The sequence below is a fragment of the Ailuropoda melanoleuca genome, chromosome 12, assembly GCF_002007445.2.
Source record: "Ailuropoda melanoleuca isolate Jingjing chromosome 12, ASM200744v2, whole genome shotgun sequence".
NCBI lineage: Eukaryota > Metazoa > Chordata > Mammalia > Carnivora > Ursidae > Ailuropoda > Ailuropoda melanoleuca.
The window spans coordinates 53,679,536-53,698,625 of NC_048229.1; the positions used below are offsets into that span (position 1 = coordinate 53,679,536).

The window sequence follows — 19,090 nt, forward strand, 5'->3', positions numbered from 1 at the left end:
TTGATTGCTATGCTATTTGTTGCCTACAAATCTTATACTGAACTTAAAATTTACTACTTGTATTGAATGGAATTGAATAGGTCTAGGTTTTGTTTGGTTGGTTTTTTTATTTATTTTTTTATTTTTATTTTTATTTTTTTTTAAAGATTTTATTTATTTATTTGACAGAGATAGAGACAGCCAGCGAGAGAGGGAACACAAGCATGGGGAGTGGGAGAGGAAGAAGCAGGCTCACAGCAGAGGAGCCTGACGTGGGGCTCGATCCCATAACGCCGGGATCACGCCCTGAGCCGAAGGCAGACGCTTAACCGCTGTGCCACCCAGGCGCCCCTTGTTTGGTTTTTTTAATTAAAAATATAGACCAGAGATACCAAAGAGGTCTCAGTGGCTTGAACAGTCTGGGAGAAGGGAAGATTTAATCAGACATGATTAAAAAACAGTATTGTCTGTATTATCAAGTTTAAAGGATGGATATACTTTTACTTAAGTATGACTTACTATGATCAATTCAGACTAAATTTAACCTTGAATGATGATCAATATCTTGCTTAAGGACCGTTGTCACTTCTGTATCTCATTGTAGGACTTCGCTTTTTGACAATTTAAGGGCCTGGTACTTAGTGGCATGGAAACAAGTAGCCTAGCTTTCATTTCCTCAATAGAATATGGAACTGAAGTAAGTGTTTGGTAGTAATTGTGGGTCATTTATCCATACCAAAAGTATTTGTTGAACGTCTTTTATGTACCAGGAACAGTGCTAATTTCTGGAAATACAGCAGTGAACAAGAGAAATAAGAACTCTGCCTATCTAAAGCTTATGTTTCACTGAAAAAAGTTAAAGAGACAAGTACAAAAATATGCATTTCCATGTTTTAGTAGTGCTATGAAGAAAATCCAGAGAAGAAGAGAACCTTGATAGAATGTTGAAAGAAGGCCTCCCTACAGAGATGATGTATTACCAAATGGAAGTATGATGAGGAATCCTCTTATTTTGTCAAAGGGTTACTCCAAGTTGGTTTATTTACTGTTAAATACTATTATTTGTTGGAGACCTGGAAATGGCACACAAAAAAAGTTGCCTGATATTTGACAGCTTAATTAAAATCCATATTAGCTACTCACTGTGAATGTGAGTTAGCTTATATGAATATACTATAACCTCATTCTAACTCTGTCTTCAGGGTTTGTGCTATGGTCCTTTCTTGCAGTAAAGATTGTTTCTATGTCATTTGCAAGGCTGTTTGCAAGGCTTTTTTGACCTGCCTTGAGTCTTTTCTCCAGGGATCTTTGTCAAAACAATAGAGACAATTGCTTAACATAACAGCTACCTGAGGCAGCGAATAATGATTGGAGCAAACAATAGGCTTAACCAAACAGCTTTGGAGAAGAAGCTAGGGAATGAGATGCCCATAGGGGACTTTGAAGCGCTTTGACATATTCATGTAAATCTAGAAGGGTAGCCACAAATATAGGTCTGTGTGTATACCCAAGGCTATGCACGTGACCTAAAAAACAACAACAACAAATGAGACTACCCTAAGCTCTCACCTCTAGCTAACCATCAGGCTCTGTACAAACAGCAGGTAAAAGCTAAGGCAAAGCTGTGAACCTCTACTTGGCTAAGTGTTGAAGGTCTGCTCCAACATGCACACAGAGACTCTTTGCAAACACTGGGAAACTTATTGATTCCAGGCACCTAAGGAAATCTTTTCTAATCATTAGCTGACTACCAAACAAATTGGTCAGATACTTCAGTAGCCACACGTGACAATGACAAAGAATACATCCTTTATAGAATTAGTTCATAATAGTCACTGAGCAAACAAATAACAACAGACAGCAACAACATTACACGCTGGTGATGGAAGAGAATCTGATTTTCAGAGTTGTTATGTTATTGAAAATGTTTGGTTTTCAACAAAAAAAATTGCAAAATATGCAACAAACAATAAAATATGTCCCATAAATAGGAAAAATAACAATGAATATAAAATATCTCCAAGGAAGCCCAGATGGTGGACCTACTATCCAAAAACTTTAAATCGGGTATTTTAAATATGTTCAAATAACTAAAGGAAACCATGTCAAAAGAACTAAGGGAAAATATGAGACAGTGAATCACCAAATAGAGATGATCAGTAGAGATAGAAATTACTAAAAAAGAAGTACAATAGCTGAAGTGAAAAATTCACTAGAGGGTCTCAACAGCAGGCTTGAGCAAACAGAAGAATTAGCAAATTTAAAGATAGATCAATTGAGATTAATTAATCTGAGGAGCAGAAAGAAAAAAAGATGAGGAAAAGTGAACAGAACCTCAGAGACCTGTACAACATTATCAAATGTATCAACATAAGCATAATGGGAGCCACAGAAGGAGGCAAAGAATATTTGAAGAAAAAATGGCTGAAAACTTGCCAAATTTGGTGAAAACATTAATTTACACATGCAAAAAGCTTAATGACCTCTATGTATAATAAACTCAAAGATATCCATACCTGTACACATCATAATCAAACTGTTAAAAGGCAAAGAAAAAGAGAGAATCTTTTTTTTTTTTTTTTAAAGATTTTATTGATTTATTTGACAGAGATAGAGACAGTCAGTGAGAGAGGGAACACAAGCAGGGGGAGTGGGAGAGGAAGAAGCAGGCTCTCAGCAGAGGAGCCTGACGCGGGGCTCGATCCCGGAACGCCGGGACCACGCCCTGAGCCGAAGGCAGACGCTTAACCGCTGTGCCACCCAGGCGCCCCAGAAAAAGAGAGAATCTTGAAAGCAGGAAGAGAAATAACTCATCATACACAACGGGATTCTGAATAAGATTAATGTCTGATTGTTCGTCAGTAACCGTGGAGGCTAGAAAGCAATAGGATGATATACTCAAAGTGCTGAAAGTAGAATATTGTCAACCAGGATTTATATAGTCAGAAAAACTATCTTTCAAAAATAGAGGAGAAATTAACAAAAACTGAGAGAATTTGTCACTAGTACACATGCCCTGAAAGAGATACTACAGGGAGACCTTTGGTTGAAATGACACCAGAGAGTAACTCCAATCCACATGAAGAAATAAAAATGCTGGTAAAGATAACTACATGTATAAATATAAAAGACAATATAAATATAATTTTTATTTGTAAATCGTTTTGTCTTCTATGTGATTTAAAAGACAACTACATAGGAGCACCTAGGTGGCTCACTCAGTTAAGCGTCCAGGTCTTGATTTCAACTCAAGTCATGATCTCAGGGTCCTGGATCAAGTTCTGTGTTAGGCTCCACACTCAGTGGGGAGTCTGCTTCTCTCCTTCTCCCTCTGCCCTTCCCCCCACTTGTGTGCACACTGTGCTCTCTCTCTAAAATAAATAAATCTTTTTTAAAAAGACAACTACATAAAGCGATGGTTAGAAATCTGTGTTGATAGACATACAATTTATAAAGATGTAATTTATACGACAAAAATAGCAAACAGGAAGAGGGAAGAAATAGAGCTATAGGAGCACAATTTTTATATACTATTATAATTAAATTGGTATTAATACAAACTAGGTTACTGTAAATGAAGTTGTGAACACTTAGGGCAACAACTAAGAAAATTAATTTTTAAAGAAGTGTCAAGGGAATTAAAATGGTACACTAGAAAATATCTACTTAACATAAAAGAAGTTAATAATGGAAAAATAAAGAAACAAAAAAGACATAGATATGTAGAAAGCAAGTAGCGAAAGAGCAGTTGTAAATCTTATCAGTAATTACATTAAATATAAATGGATTAAACACACTAATATAAAAGCCAGAGATGGAAGAATTGATAAAAGTATATAATCCAGGGGCGCCTGGGTGGCACAGCAGTTAAGCGTCTGCCTTCGGCTCAGGGCGTGATCCCGGCATTATGGGATCGAGCCCCACATCAGGCTCCTCTGCTATGAGCCTGCTTCTTCCTCTCCCACTCCCCATGCTTGTGTTCCCTCTCTCGCTGGCTGTCTCTATCTCTGTCAAATAAATAAATAAAATCTTTAAAGAAAAAGTATATAATCCAACTCTATGCTATCTAAAAAGGCACACTTCAGATTCAAAGACCCAAATAGGTCAAAAGCAAAAGGATAGAAAAGATATACCATGCAAACAGTAACTAAGAGTGAAATAGAGGGGCTATATTAATATTAAATAAAATAGACTTTAAGACAGAAATTGTTACTAGAGATAAAGGAAGACACTTTATAATGATAAAATTTGTTGCATCATCAAGAAAATATAACAATTAGAACCATATATGCACCTAACAACAGAGCCCCAAATACACAAAGAAAAACAGATTGAAGCAGAAAATAGACAATTCCACAATAGTAGTGAGAGACTTCAGTTCCCCACTTTCAGTAGGGTAGAACAATGAAACAATATAAACAAGGCAAAGCCTTGAACAACACTCAACTAGACCTAAGAAATATATGAAGAGAGCACTCCATGCAGCAACAGCAGAAAATACATTTTTCTCAAGTGCCCATGAAATAGTCTCTAAGACAACCATAGTAGACCTTAAAACAGGTTTCAATAAATGTAAGAGGATTACATTTGTATGTTATCCAACCACAATGGATTGCAATTAGAAGAAAAAAAAAAACAAGAAATTTAGGAAATTCACAAATATGTGGAAATTAAATTACTCCTAAATAATCATTGATTCGAAGAAGAAATTATAAGAAAAATTCATGAATACTTTGAGATGAATGAAAAAGAAGACAATATACAAAAACATATGTGGCTAGCATTACCTTGATAACAAAATCTGAAAAAAAATGTTAAAAGAAAGGGAAATTATAGACCAATTTCCCTCATGATCACAGATATAAGAATCTTTAACAAAATATTAGCATGTCAAATACATAGCAATATGTGGAAAGGATAACATATCCTGTCCAAGTTTGGTTTATCCCAGGAATATAAAGTTGGTTTAACATACAAAAAATGTATATTTCAATGTAATTTATCATATTAACAAAACATATGATAAGAAGCATTTGATCATTTCAATAGATGCAGAAATTTTGTTATTCATTTGACAAAATTCAACATCCACTGATGTTTAAAAAGAATTCTATGTAAAAAAAGGAGTAAGAGGGAACTCTCCCAACTTACTAATGGACATCCATGAAACACCTTTGGCTAGCATGGGTGAAATATCGAAGCTGTGCCCCCAAAGGTTGGGAACAAGACAGATGTCTTGCTTAACACTTCTGTTCAACGTTGAACTGGGGATCCTAGCCAGTGCAATAAAATAAGAGAAAGAAAAAAAAAGACATAGAGATTAGAAAGGAAAGTGAATTTCCTCAGTCAAAGAAATTCAAATACCATATGATTTCTCTCCTATGTAGAATTTAAGAAACAAAAACAAAATGAGCAAAGGGGAAAAGAGAGAGACAAACCAAGAAACAGACTCCTAACCATAGACAGCAAAATGAAAGTTGCCAAAGGGGAAGTGGGTGGGGGGGTTGGTAAGATAGGTGATATGCAGATTAAGGAGTGCACTTGTCTTGGTGAACACTGGGTGATGTATAGAATTGTTGAATCACTATATTGCACATCTGAAACTAATATGACACTGTATGCTCACGAAACTGGAATTTAAAATTAAATTTAAAAAAATTAAAAATAAGAAAAATTATAACTGTATTTTCTTTTAAAGATTTTATTTATTTATTTGACAGAGAGAGAGACAGCCAGCAAGAGAGGGAACACAAGCAGGGGGAATGGGAGAGGAAGAAGCGGGCTCCTAGCGGAGGAGCCTGATGTGGGGCTCGATCCCATAATGCCGGAATCACGCCCTGAGCCGAAGGCAGATGCTTAACTACTGAGCCACCCAGGCGCCCCCATCACTGTATTTATTCACAGGTGTCATGTGTGTATATATAGAACATCCTAAGAATTTACAAAATGCCTGACAACTAGAACTAGTAAGTGAACTTGGCTAGGTTGTAGGACATAAGATTAAAACTTAAAATCAGTTACATGTCTATATACTAGTAGCAAACAATTGCCAAGTAAAATTAAATAATCTTCTTTGTAATAGCAACAAAATAACATTAAGCAATTAGGAATATATTTAACCAAAAACGTCTAAGACCACTACACTGAAAACAACAAAACACTGTTGTGAGGAATTAATGAAACTTTACATAAGTGGAGAGATATGTTATGTTTATAAATTGGAAGAATCACTTATTATGGTGATAATTCCTCTAAATTGATCTATAGATTTATTGAAACCCTAGTAAAAATCCCAACAGGCTTTTTTGGGGGGTGGAAACTGACAAATTAATTCAAAATGTATGTGGAAAAGCAAAGGAACTAGATTAGCCCAAAAAAAGTTTGAAGAAGAGAAACCTACAGGACACACAATACCTGATTTTGAGACTTACTAAAAAAAAAAAAAAAAAAGCTGCAGAAGTTGAGAGAATGGGGTATTGACAGAAGAATAGATGAACCAATCAATGAAACATAATGGAGAGCCCACACATATGTGTTTGGTTGATTTTTGACAAAGTTGCCAAGAAAATTCATTATGGAGTATCAAGTGTTTTCAACAAATGGTGTTGGAACAACTGGGTAGAGCTATGGATAAAAACAAACCTTGATCCCTAGTGCATACCACACACAGAAAGTAATTTAAGATGGGTCATAGACTGAAATAAAAGCTAGCACCATACAGCTTCTAGGAGAAGAGAGTATAAAATATCATCATGACCTTGAGGTACGTAAAGATTTCTCAGAAAGGACACAGAAAATGAAAACTAAAAATTGATAAATTAGTTAGTCTACATCAGAATTAAAATTCTTCTCATCAAAACATACCATGAAGAAAATGAAAAGGCAAGGCATGGACTGGGAGAAAATATTTCAATACATATAATGACAAAGGTCTTGTATGTGGAACATATAAAGAATTCCCACAAATTGATAAGGGAACAGCTAACCAATAAAAATGGGCCAAAGACTTGAACAGACAAAGAGTTAAAGGAACTCCCCCTGCTTGTGTTCCCTCTCTCGCTGGCTGTCTCTATCTCTGTCGAATAAATAGATGAAATCTTTAAAAAAAAAAAAAAAAAGAGTTAAAGGAATGACCAATAAACACATGAAGAGTGTGCTCAACCTCATTGTTCATCAAGGAAAAGTGAACGAAAACCACAGTGAGACATTTTACACCCACCTGAGTGGCTGCAGAAGGCTGACAACACCAAATGTCGGTTAGGATGTGGAGGAACAGAAACTTTCACACTTGTTGGTGATGTGAAATGATACAACCACTGTGGAAAGCAGTGGGGCAGTTTCTTACAAAGTTAACCATACCCTGACCCCACGGTTTCACTCCCGATAAAGTAGAACTCTACGTCCATGGAGAGACTTGAACAGTAATGTCCGCGAGAGCTATATTCATAATAGCTAAAAACTTATAATGGGCCCAATGTCCATGCACGGATGAACGGATAAATGGTCGTGTTGTATTCGTACAGTGGTATAATCCTCTGCAATTGCAAAGGCTTTACTACGGCTACCTAATGACGACCTGGTAGAATGTAAAAAAATGTGAAGGGAAAGAAGCCAGACATAAAAGAATGCATCCTGGGTGATGTCTAAGGCACTCTAGAACAGGCAGAACTAGGGAGAAAAGGAGCCTGTCACTAGCTGCCAAGTGCCAGGGAGGGTGTACTGACTGCTGAGCGGCACGAAGGAACGTTTTTGGGTGATCGGACTGTTCTAGATCTTGATTGTGGTGGTGTTTGCATAGGGATATATATTTGAAAAACTCCTAATCTGCACACTTCAAGTAGGTGCATTTTGTTTTATGTAAATTATGCCTTGATAAAGTTGATTTTTTAAAAAAGCATACTAAGACCAAATGTTGGCAAGGATGTACAAGTGACCGCAGTTCTCTTATGTTGCCAGTGACGCTTTAAAATGATGCAACCACTGTGGAGAGCGCTCTGGCAGTTTCTTATCAAGTGAGACGATTTATGACCCAGCAATTCCACTCCTCGTCTGAGAAAGGAAAACACATATCCACAAAAAGGCTTGTATAAGAGTGTTCATAGGGGCTTCGGTCCTAAGAGCCCACGACTGGAAACAACCCAAAAATTCATCCATAGGAGAAGAGATAAACCAATCGTCCTATAGGCATACAGTGGAATCATATTCTGCAATCAAAAATAATGAGTTACTCATTTACAAAATCACATAGTTGAATTTCAAAAACATTATGTTAAGCGGAAGAAACTAGACACATAAGAATGCATAATGTATGATTCATTTATATGACGTTCAAGAGCAGATGAAACTAATCTGTGGTGATAGAAATCCAGCACCGGTTGCCTAAGAGGGTAGGGATTCACCGGAAGAGGCGCAAGATGACTGGAGGGTAGACGCGTTCTGGGTCTTGATTGGGGTGGTAGGTACAAGAGTAAACGTTTATCAAAACTCACCGAACTGTCTCTTTAAGAGCTGAACATTTCCTTGTATGTAATTTTGACTTCAATCACGCACACATGCACACACATAATTTGGCAGAGATCAAATTATATGTTAAATCATTGGACAGAAAAGTAGAATCATTTTGGTGTTTCCTCATAAATTATTTAATGATGCTCAGATTCACATTAAGGGCCAGGAGAGGCAGAAGGACAGCGCTGTTTGGGTAGTGTAGATGGCTAGTAGAAGAAAGATAATTTGGCGTGCATAAGGATAGTTTATTTCGCTTGAAAGTCAATATGGTGGGACGCCTGGGTGGCTCAGTTGGTGAAGTGTCTGCCTTTGGATCAGGTCATGATCCCAGGGTTGTGGGATTGAGTCCTGCATCGGGCTCCTTGCTTAGCAGGGAGCCTGCTTCTCCCTCGGCCTGCCGCTCCCCCTGCTTGTGCTTTCTCTCTCTTTCTGGCTGACAAATTTTAAAAGTCTTTAGAAAAAGTTAGTATGGTATAGGATTAAGAACAAGGGCTTTGTAACCAAGTTGGGTTCAAACTCTGGCACTGCCACTTAGTAACTGTGATCTTGAACAGCTCACCCTAAATTCCTCGGTGCCGTTCTTTCCTGTATGTAAAACAGCTTAAGGTTGTAGGAATCAAGTAGGTTACTACATGCCAAGTGCTTCTCATGCCTGCTACATAATAAGCATTCATGTATTATTGGCCATTCTTACTAATTTTCATTCTTATTCTTACTTGTTTTTTATTTTATTTTTTCCTTCTCCATCTCCTTATTGTTGTTAGCTATAAAGGACTGGCAGGTATATAAAAAAACGCATTTACTCTTTCACACTCTAACACCTTCATTAACACTCTTCCTTCCACTGATAGCTCTCAGAAAGCAATTTCCCCTCTTACCTTGCTAGCTTCTGCTTGTCTTTCAAGACCATTCAGCCTTCAACTCCTCCAGGAAGCTTTCCCTGACTGCTCAGTGAGATACTTTGTTTCCCCAGCATCCTCTCGCCACTTTCCTTGATAAACAGATCATGTGTTCTTATAGTACCTGATTTTCTTCGCTGTCACTTTTGCTACGTCGTAGGTGTTGTGTGGCAGGATATAGTACCTTATTTTCCTTTGTGCTTAGATTCATGTCTGGTGCAGGGTAATAATGTTCAATTCATCCTTTGGAGAACACATGAACACAAAACTTTCCTCTTCCATGTTTCTGGTTGATAGCCAGAACATTAAGATACTGTCCATTCATTTATTTTATTTATTTATTTTTTGTATCAACTTTGGCTTTCAGATTTTCCTTCTTGGAATTATCCTGCTTCCAATCCGTGCCTTGTTGGTCGCATTAATTGTATTACTCGCATGGCCATTTGCCGCCCTTTCAACAGCATGCTGTCCCGAAAAGCTGACCCATCCAATAACTGGTTGGAGGAGGTAAGAAAGAATAATGTCTAAATGTTAGGTTAATCAAGATAAAGAAGAGTTTACCATGGTTCAGTCATCGAGCGATAGTTTTATCTACTGCTGCCTACTCGATATTCACCATTTCTTTCTGTTTCTCAGATGAAACAGTTCTTAATTCATCATATGGAGAAAATGCTGCCCAAGCACCTTATGATACTCTTCTGTTGAAGTTGTAATTTGCTAACATTAAAATATTGTTTTCTGAGTTATTGCTGAAAAGTGATAGATTCCCGGTTCTGGAAGACGCACTTAGTATACCTGAAACCATCACAGCTGAAAAATGCCTAGCTTTCTTCTGCTCTCCCTCAGTCTTGACATTTGCTTCTGTCCCTCAATAGTAATGACACACTTCCTGCAGTGGCATAATTAAGTGGATCAATTACAGTGTTTTTAATACTTCAGTGATTGTTATTAATAACAGTTTAATTCTTAATCAATATAGCCTAGCTTTTTACAACATTAGCATGGAGGCAGAATGGAATTGCTTCTCGAGCTTCATCTAATCAGCAGGGTATTAGAGAATAGACTCATCACAGATTAACAAAGTTACTGGTAAAAATTCATTCCCACTGGGCAGAGCCAACTTGTTGCCATATGTTTATCCTGAGAGTGAAGCCTTTTAAAATGTGGATTCCTTGGCGTAGGAAGCCATGGGTGAGTTTTAGGGCACTGTTGAGCTCTCTAAAATTGTGCACATTTTTTTCTTTGTACCCAGGGTCCATTCCTTTCATCCAAATCTCAAAGGAGAATGTCCTCCAAAAATTTTGAAAATCGCTGTTCTAGAAACTTTTAAAGAAATACACAATTTGCTATTCAGTTCATGTTCTAGCAAATAAATGTCAACATTCAACCCAAGGCTGGTTTGAATTAGAAGTGAATCCAAGGCTGGCAGTGTCCCCGGAGAACTAATACCACCTCAATCCTTGCAAATCGCACTCCTTTGTTTTAGAACTCAGAGTTGCGTGTCACTAAAAATACTTTATGAGAGGTTTTTTCATCATGCACCAATCCCTTTCAATTACCTCTTTGGTTTCTACCGTTAACGGCTTATGGAGCCCTATAATGATGGAGGGAATAGTCCAGGAATCCAGAAAACAGATTTAATAAATGTTATGAAAAAAAGTTCTATCTTTGCCAATTAAGCAAGTTTCTCCACTTCCTCTCACACAGGTAATGTTGAAGTTAATTATGCAGTAACAGACTTTTAGCCTTGTTGAAATCATTTAAATAGACATGTTTAACAGCTCTGTATATGTGATATTTTAGAATGCGGTTGTCAGAATCTACATGACTGTAAATCAAAAGTAAGAGGTGTGGAAATTCAGTAACGGGGTGAGCTTTTTATCCTCATGTAAATAGACATCTGAACTTGAAAGGGCAAGAAGGAGAGAGACAGTCATTTCCCTGTGCCCTCTGGAAAAGTGCTTTGGTTTTCTGTGTCTCACTTCTTCTTACTATGAAATGAAAGTCAGAGAAACTTCCTCAGTGGCCAGTTGCTTCATAGCCCCTCACTGCATTATGACACGAGTGTTGAGAGAATTAGACAGGAAGCCTATTTTTTAAAGCTCTCATTAGATGTCTTATGGGAAATACACGTGTTTTTGTTTTTCATGAAAGCTGTATGCTTATTCAGATCCTCGGATGTCCATTCTGTGTTTGCATTTCTGTAAGTGGGTTTTTGTCTCCCTACTCAGTTGAGCTGCTCAAGGACAGAGACGGGATCTTATCTGTCTTGTGCGTACAGCACGGGTCACCTGGCACAGTTCGATGAATTAATTACTCTTTAGTGACAGAAATTCTTTTTTAAAAAGTAAGCAATTTGATATCTGAAATTCTTTAAGCGCATCTATGTTCCAGGGAAGTGAGATGGTGAATTTACCTTTTAAGATTTTGGATGAGGTCTAAGAGCTATAATGGCATAGGTAATAAGGCTTTTAAAAAAATAACTCTGAGGACAGATTCAGCCCAAGAGTTCTAGAAGTGTTGGGAGTGATAGCATCATCTTTGTTACCCAAACTCCATTCCCAGGGTGACTCCTCGGAAGAACAGTACTCATGTGGGTTTCTCAGTGGGGTAATGTGTGTTGAAAATTCATGTTTATCCCTTTATAGTCACAGAACAATAGAGCCACTTAGTAGCCATATGTCCTTGGGAAATTTGGCTTCTCTGTGCCTCAGTTTTCCCATCTGTAAAATGAGGGTGCTAATGAATTATACCCATTTCATAAAATTGGGCTGAGGTTTAAAGAAATGTAAAGTCCTTAGATTAGTGCCTGGCACAAAGAACCCTCTGTATAACTGCTAGCTCTTCTTAGCTCGTATTTTAAAATGAAGTGTTCTGACACGTTTGGGGTTTTGTGTTGTGTTTTAGAGTAAAGCCCTGCCATTAGCCAAGATTAGCAAGGTTAATTGTGTCTTTTCTTTTTTCTTTTTTCTTTTTTCTTTTCCTTCCTTCCTTCCTTCCTTCCTTCCTTCCTTCCTTCCTTCCTTCCTTCCTTTTTTTAATATTTCTTTCCAAAGGAAAATCACTCAACCAGTTTTGAAGTTTCTGGGTCATGCCATGTTCTTTTCAATGGGATTCATAGTTACTGTGAAGGGAAAGGTCGCGAGTCCCACGGAGGCCCCAATTTTTGTGGCCGCTCCCCATTCAACGTTCTTTGATGGAATTGCCTGCGTTGTCGCCGGGTTGCCTTCGATGGTATCTCGAAACGAGAACGCCCAAGTCCCTCTGATTGGCAGTAAGTACTTCTAAGACAGTATAGATATTTTCATACTCATGGTTCACTTTTTAAAAAAAATCATCTATAGTTTATTGGTGGGCTTTTTAAAATCTTTCAAATGATGAAACACTTCAAAGCTATTTCCTTACTTTTAATGAGGAACTATATCGAAAGAAGGAATTTATGATAAATTCCTATCTGTACCCTTAGAATTCTTTCAAATTCTTACCTTTGTCCCTGTACCATCACTGCTTTCTGTTCTTATATCTAGCTAGAAAGACCAGGCTTCGAGTACCAAACATGCTTGATTTTTTTTTTGAGAGAGAATTTAACTGAAGAATTTGTGAAAACACCAGTTACATGCTATTTCACAAATTTCTCTTTGGGGTATTAGGCTGATAGACACACAAAGTCTTCCCTCTTAACTCTGTTTTCTTATTATTGCCCCAGAGTCTCCATGAGGGACCAACGTGAAACTATTTGAAAATTATGATGTGGAACGATAAAGTGCCTCCTGCCATAAAAAATAACGAAGCAAGTGAGATGTGTATCCCACCAGATGCTTTGGTCTCTCCCTAGGGTGTGGGTCTCTAAGTAACCGCTCCCAGTCGTCCCGAGGTTATTACAAGCATCTGGTAGTGAGAGAGTGGGTGTGGAAGTTGCCCGATGTTACCTTGGCACTCCTGGAGAAATAGGAAAGTTCCGCTTTGTCACTCAGCTAAGAAAAACACACACATACACACACTCTCTCTCGCTCTCTCTCTCTCTCTTTTTTTTTTTTCAGTGTAACCGCCTTGCTTTGTGTAATATGGCATTTTCCTGAAAAGCTGTTTAGCAATAGATTTTCAGTAAATTGAGGTTTACTTTGCATGTGTGAGGAAGCTACCTACTTAGAAGACTGTCATGCTGAAAATTTTAGTAAAATCAATAATTGCTCCCTGTCCGTGTGTACTCTGAATTCACATAATCAGTTTTCAGGATATTCCTAAAATAAAACAAGATAATCTTGTAGTATATATTCCAGAGCTTTAATGGCAGTGGAGGAAGAAGACCTTCGGGGAGAACACTGCATTTGCTTTCTTTCATATCCTTGTTCCTAACTTCTGTTATATCAATGAAATCTTTGTAGGTATACAAAACCTAATACGCTGTGAATGAGAGCAGTTTTTTTTTAAGTTCTCTTTGATTTGCTATATTTTAACTTTACATAAAAATTGTTTTATGATTTATCCACTATCATTGCTGTGGTAGCTTTAGCTAAAAAAAAATTTAAAAAGAAAAAAAAAAAAAGACTTGTCTCTGATCTTTTGTTTTAAAGGACTCTTACGAGCTCTGCAGCCAGTGCTGGTGTCCCGGGTAGATCCGGATTCTCGAAAAAACACAATAAATGAAATAGTAAGGCGAGCAACATCAGGAGGGCAGTGGCCACAGGTAAAACACGGGAGACGTTCGTTTAGATATATTGCGAGTTTACTTATCGTATATACGTAAATCATCTGGATCCACAGAAGGTAGCATCTGGGGACACCTACGCTGGGTGTCTGGAGCATGATGGAAACAGAACAAATGAGTGAGTATTAAGAAGTCCTCACCCCCATGAGATACTCCATGGGGTCAAATGTATCATTCTTTCTTATCCTCCAAACTCTTTGAAACAATTTTTGTTCTGTGTCATCAAAAGTAATTGTCTACCTCTGAATTTATTTATTATCTTAAAGACAAAATATCAAAGCTCAATTCTATTCGCCAATATGGTAGGTTTATTCTAAAAAAAAAAACAATTATGATCTTAATCTTATTCGAAGTATATTTAGACAGGGCTTTTCAGTTCAGGGGGTACATCAGAATCACCTATAGACCTTTTTCAGACTTTACCATCTTACTGACCCCATCCCCTAGAATGCCTTTCGAAGGTGAGGGAGGGGCAGCATTTTCTGGATAAAGGGAGCCTTCTGGGTTATTCTGGTAAGTATCGCACTGCCTTGGCCCAGGTGTAAGCAGGGGACCTCTAGCAGGACTCATGATCCTGCAGTGATCTGGCCACCCATGATGACGTGTTGATGTTAAAATACCAAGGGGAGTTATGACCCACCAGGAGGTTTAGAAATCAGGGCACGTGAGGAATGATTTAAAAAGCGACCAGGAAGAAACGGCACTCGGAATAAGGGTTCGATCCTTCTCTTTGGATCCAAGGACTATATCTAGGACTGGTAGGCAAAAGTTAACAAATAGGTAAGGTTTCAGCCCATTGTGCTTATCTCAGGGAACTTTCTGTCCAGACGTAGAATGATCTGATCTGAAATCCTTTTCCAGAATTTTCAGGCACTGGCTAAGCAACCACGTGGGGGGGACATTGTAGAAAGAATTCAAGCATTGGCAGTGCTGGATGGCTTTTAATGCCCCTTCCAGATCTGAGATACTATGATTTACTCTATATCCACTCATTGTTAATAGAGGAGCTGTAGAATTTCCATTGAATGAACCATATTTGGTATTCTACCCAGGTGTGACCTGCTTTTTTTAATTGGGGGATGAAATTGCATACACTCATCATTTTTGTTTTATAAATAACGCATCATGGTAGCACTTTCGCCTAATAATGTTTTCCCTTTCTAATTATTATTAAAAAAAAATACCAACTGAGTACACATAGTAACTGCCGTGGGTGCAGGAATTTCTGTCTTTATTTTATGTACTTAACGATTCACTCATTGCCAAATTCTAAAAGCTTCAGAAAATCTAGCTTGTTCAGTTAATGGGGAAATTACGCTGCATGTTGTTCAAGTGAAGAATAGAAAGGACTATGTTAAAAGCTAAAAATACTTTCTCAAAAAAAAGATACTAAATTGTATTTCCTCTGTCTACTAACTCAAGTAAGCGTAAAGCATGTTGTAAGTATTTTCTCCTTTTTTCCCTCCTCCACATATCCCGGAACTGTACGTTGTAGGAGTGAATATCCTTTAACGGGGAAACAGAAGCAAGAAAGTAGCAATGCTTTGGTTAAGGGTATATAGCAGTAAAGGAAAGAATTTAATGTGCTCTTTGACCACAACTTAGGGTCTGTATCTTCTTTTAAATTTATCCAGATAAATTAAGAAACATTTACTAAGTGTATTTTCTATTCAAAACTTTAATCCATTTTCTGATTATCTCAATGGTCAGAGGGCTGTTCTTTTTAGAGGAAAACCGGATAATTCGATTGTAGCTTTCAATAGAATCAAGTATCAGCACTTTATTTCACTTTTGTCTTATTAGAACTGGCAGCTCTTTGTGAAGTCATAAGAAAGTGACTAAAGAGATGATCTATTAATTAGACTGAAATATTAAATCTACGTATTCCTTTTCTCCCAAGATACTAGTTTTCCCAGAAGGTACTTGTACTAATCGTTCCTGTTTGATTACTTTTAAACCAGGTGAGATCAATTAAATTACGTACTATAACAAAGTATGGACGATTTCTCAAATGATTTGATACTAATACACAAAACAACTTGTTAGTTTGTCCTGGGCATTTCTTTCCCAAAGAAAGTTGTTAACATTGCGATTCCGCAGAACTCACTCCTTTACTTTCTGTTTTGGTATCATAACCGCTTCTTCCTTGGATTGTCGTGTGTGTGTGTGTGTGTGTGTGTGTGTGTGTATACACGTGTGAACCATATTTGATACCGTATCTAGTTGCGTGCACACACACACGCACACAGAAACCACTGGGAGATTTTTTTTTCCTCCAAGGATACCCTCACAAACACCCCAGGTTCCTGTGTTATCTAGTAGAAAACTATTTCAGTGATCATTATAATGCCTTCAGATGCCTTCTATGCTTCGCTCCTTTTTTAAAATATTATAAAGTCACTAATTTCATAGTCATGTGTAATTTCATACATAATTTCCTAGTAACTGGTCATACTTTAGCATGTTTTTGTATTGGCTGCTAGCATGCTCAGAGCCAAAGTTAGGACTCCCTTCTAGCAAGTGGGGTCGTCCTTGCTCCAAGTATTCGCTTTTATTTAGATTTTGTTCTCCTCAGTTTCTCTTGATCTTGACTTTGTCATTACTTTTTTTTTTTTAAAAAACCCTTTTGAATAATGAGTATTTGGAAAATGAAGACATGTAGAGATGTAAACAAATATTTTCAGTGACTTGGGCATAACATGTATTTTGGTTTCGTAACTCTGAATTTTAGAACTCTCTCATTGTGGTAAACACTAGGGATTTACCAACATTTAGCAAACAGTTTATGTGTAATCTTAAGCCAGTAAGGATAGGTATGCTATTTATTATTAATTTTCTTCGTTGTAAACCTTATAGCCATGTAAGGAAGATGCTATAATATTTCTCTGTGGTTATAGGAGCCTTCATTCCTGGAGTTCCGTTGCAGCCTATCCTTCTCAGATACCCAAACCCACTGGTAAGCATAGTGTTTTACTTGGGGAAAATCTCAGACATTCCTAACAGCAAAAAATTCTCTAGTACGCCTTTTAATCTCTGAATACAGCTCTGACTAGACATAGTGGAAGAACACAGACAGACCCCATTCCCCTTGCCACATGGAGCGTTTAGAAGTTTGCAAGACAGGCACATACTTGTGGACACCAGCATTACATTTTGTCTGCTGTTACTAAGCTCCAGGAAGGTATTTCCTTAGCTTCTGCTCTGTTGTCACAGTAACGGTACCAGTAAGTCTCCGATTCAGGGTCTTCTTAGACCGGATAGGAGAAAACTGGCGTAAACTTGTGATTTTCACTAAGCCTACAAGGAGTCTTTTCCTGATTCAGTGGTTATTACTGGAAGGATAAGTGGCATAGCAGGATAAATTTGGGATTGGCTTGGTGTTTCCTTCCTGGCTCAGTACTTACTAGCTGTGTGACTCTTAGCAAGTAACTTAAATAAGAAGGTAGATAGGAAAAGAATCTGTCATCCTATAGAAAGTGCACAGTTGGCTTAGCAGACAGTCTCTCTGCTCCAGCCAGGTACTCCGTTGTCCTCCGGATACAGATGGTGCCACCATTTTCCTATAAAGAAAGGTTTTTCGGAATCTGTTTTGGTCTGAGAGGAACTTCGTCTACTAGAGACTTACATAAAAAGGCAGGCTGTAATTAATTATCTGTGTTATTTAAGGTCAAGCGTTGTTGTTCAATTCAACTTTTCTTTCAGTGGCTGGCTTCTCAACTTTCAACATCTGTACTTAAAAAATTAAAATCCATCAAAATTAACTTATTGTATTTCTGCCTTTTTCACATTTACTCAAATTCTTTCACGATGTACTTCTTCAATCTTTTCTTCCAAATACCTATCCCCCTCTTTTTTTTTGAGAACGGGTATATTCTGGGTTTTGTAAGCAAATTAATTACCTAGATATGTTCATACTAGGAGAAAAATAGCTAAGCATGCAAATAGTTTTATTAAAACTTAAGAGCAACATAATTCCGTAAAAAGGTAAGTGGCTACAAATGGAAAACAGATTTTTACTCTATAGATATATCATCCGAGGATTCATACAGCAATTCACTGCTGATAACAGGCTCGTTTTACTTTTCCACATACTGCTTTTAATTCAGAAGGAAAGTATATGAATACTAATATTAAAATAAGATTTGGGTTTTATTTGTCATTTTTTCACTGAACTAACAGTCTCAATACTTCTGTTATTGTAGGATACCGTGACTTGGACATGGCAAGGATATACATTGTAAGTTGCTTCTATTATTGGCTTGTTTAAACTTTATTCAAGTGAAGTAAAAAAAAAAAAAAGATCATTTATTCCTTTTTTAAAAAAATAAGTCTTGTTTTTTTGTAAAAGTAAAGCTTTTTTAAAAAAGATTTTAGTTATGTATTTATGTATTTATATATTTATTTGAGAGAGAGAGTGTGTGTGCAAGCAGGGGGAGGAGGAGGGACAAGTAGACTCTGTCCACTGAGCCAGAGCCTGAGCCCAACACGGGGCTCGATCTCACAACCCTGAGATCAGGACCTGAGCCGAAGTCAAGAGTCAGACGCCCAACCAACTGAGCCAAGGTGCCCCTAAAAGCAAAGATTGCTAATCAGATCCTAAAATCTCATCACTGAGAAGTCTCCGTAGGGAGCATCACTATCTGGCCCGTTAGCCCCCGGCCCCTCCCAGGTGCAGGATTCTAGCTGTCTGCCCTGTTCTTATGGGTCTCCAGTGTGTATCTCCCAATTCTTAAGAACGAGTCCAGTGACCTGGTTTGCGTCCTGCTTAGCTTTAATCTTGTAGTTTTATTTCCATTGCAGACTTAGCCTATTAGCTGGTGTCTCCATTGTTTCACTACCTCGGTTTAAGCAGTCCAGAGCCATTGCGTCATGTGGCCTGAAATAGCAGTGATGTGTCTGATCTGAGCTGAGAAAATAGCTAAGCTTTCAGTTCCGTTCTTGGATTTTAAAAGCATAGGGATCAGCAGTTTCTATAAACATTTAAGAGAGGAGAGGA

General features: G+C 37.6%; 1 protein-coding gene across 1 annotated transcript in view; it reads left to right on the top strand.

Annotated features, from left to right (window-relative positions):
- LPCAT2 (lysophosphatidylcholine acyltransferase 2) overlaps positions 1–19,090 on the top strand; it is a 62,922-nt gene that overhangs the window by 2,135 nt on the left and 41,697 nt on the right. Inside the window, exons 2-7 of the mRNA XM_002912240.4 lie at positions 9,754–9,893; positions 12,443–12,660; positions 13,961–14,073; positions 15,995–16,055; positions 16,992–17,050; positions 18,297–18,331. Coding sequence (XP_002912286.1) covers positions 9,754–9,893; positions 12,443–12,660; positions 13,961–14,073; positions 15,995–16,055; positions 16,992–17,050; positions 18,297–18,331 — 626 coding nt within the window. The remainder of the gene's footprint in view (positions 1–9,753; positions 9,894–12,442; positions 12,661–13,960; positions 14,074–15,994; positions 16,056–16,991; positions 17,051–18,296; positions 18,332–19,090) is intronic.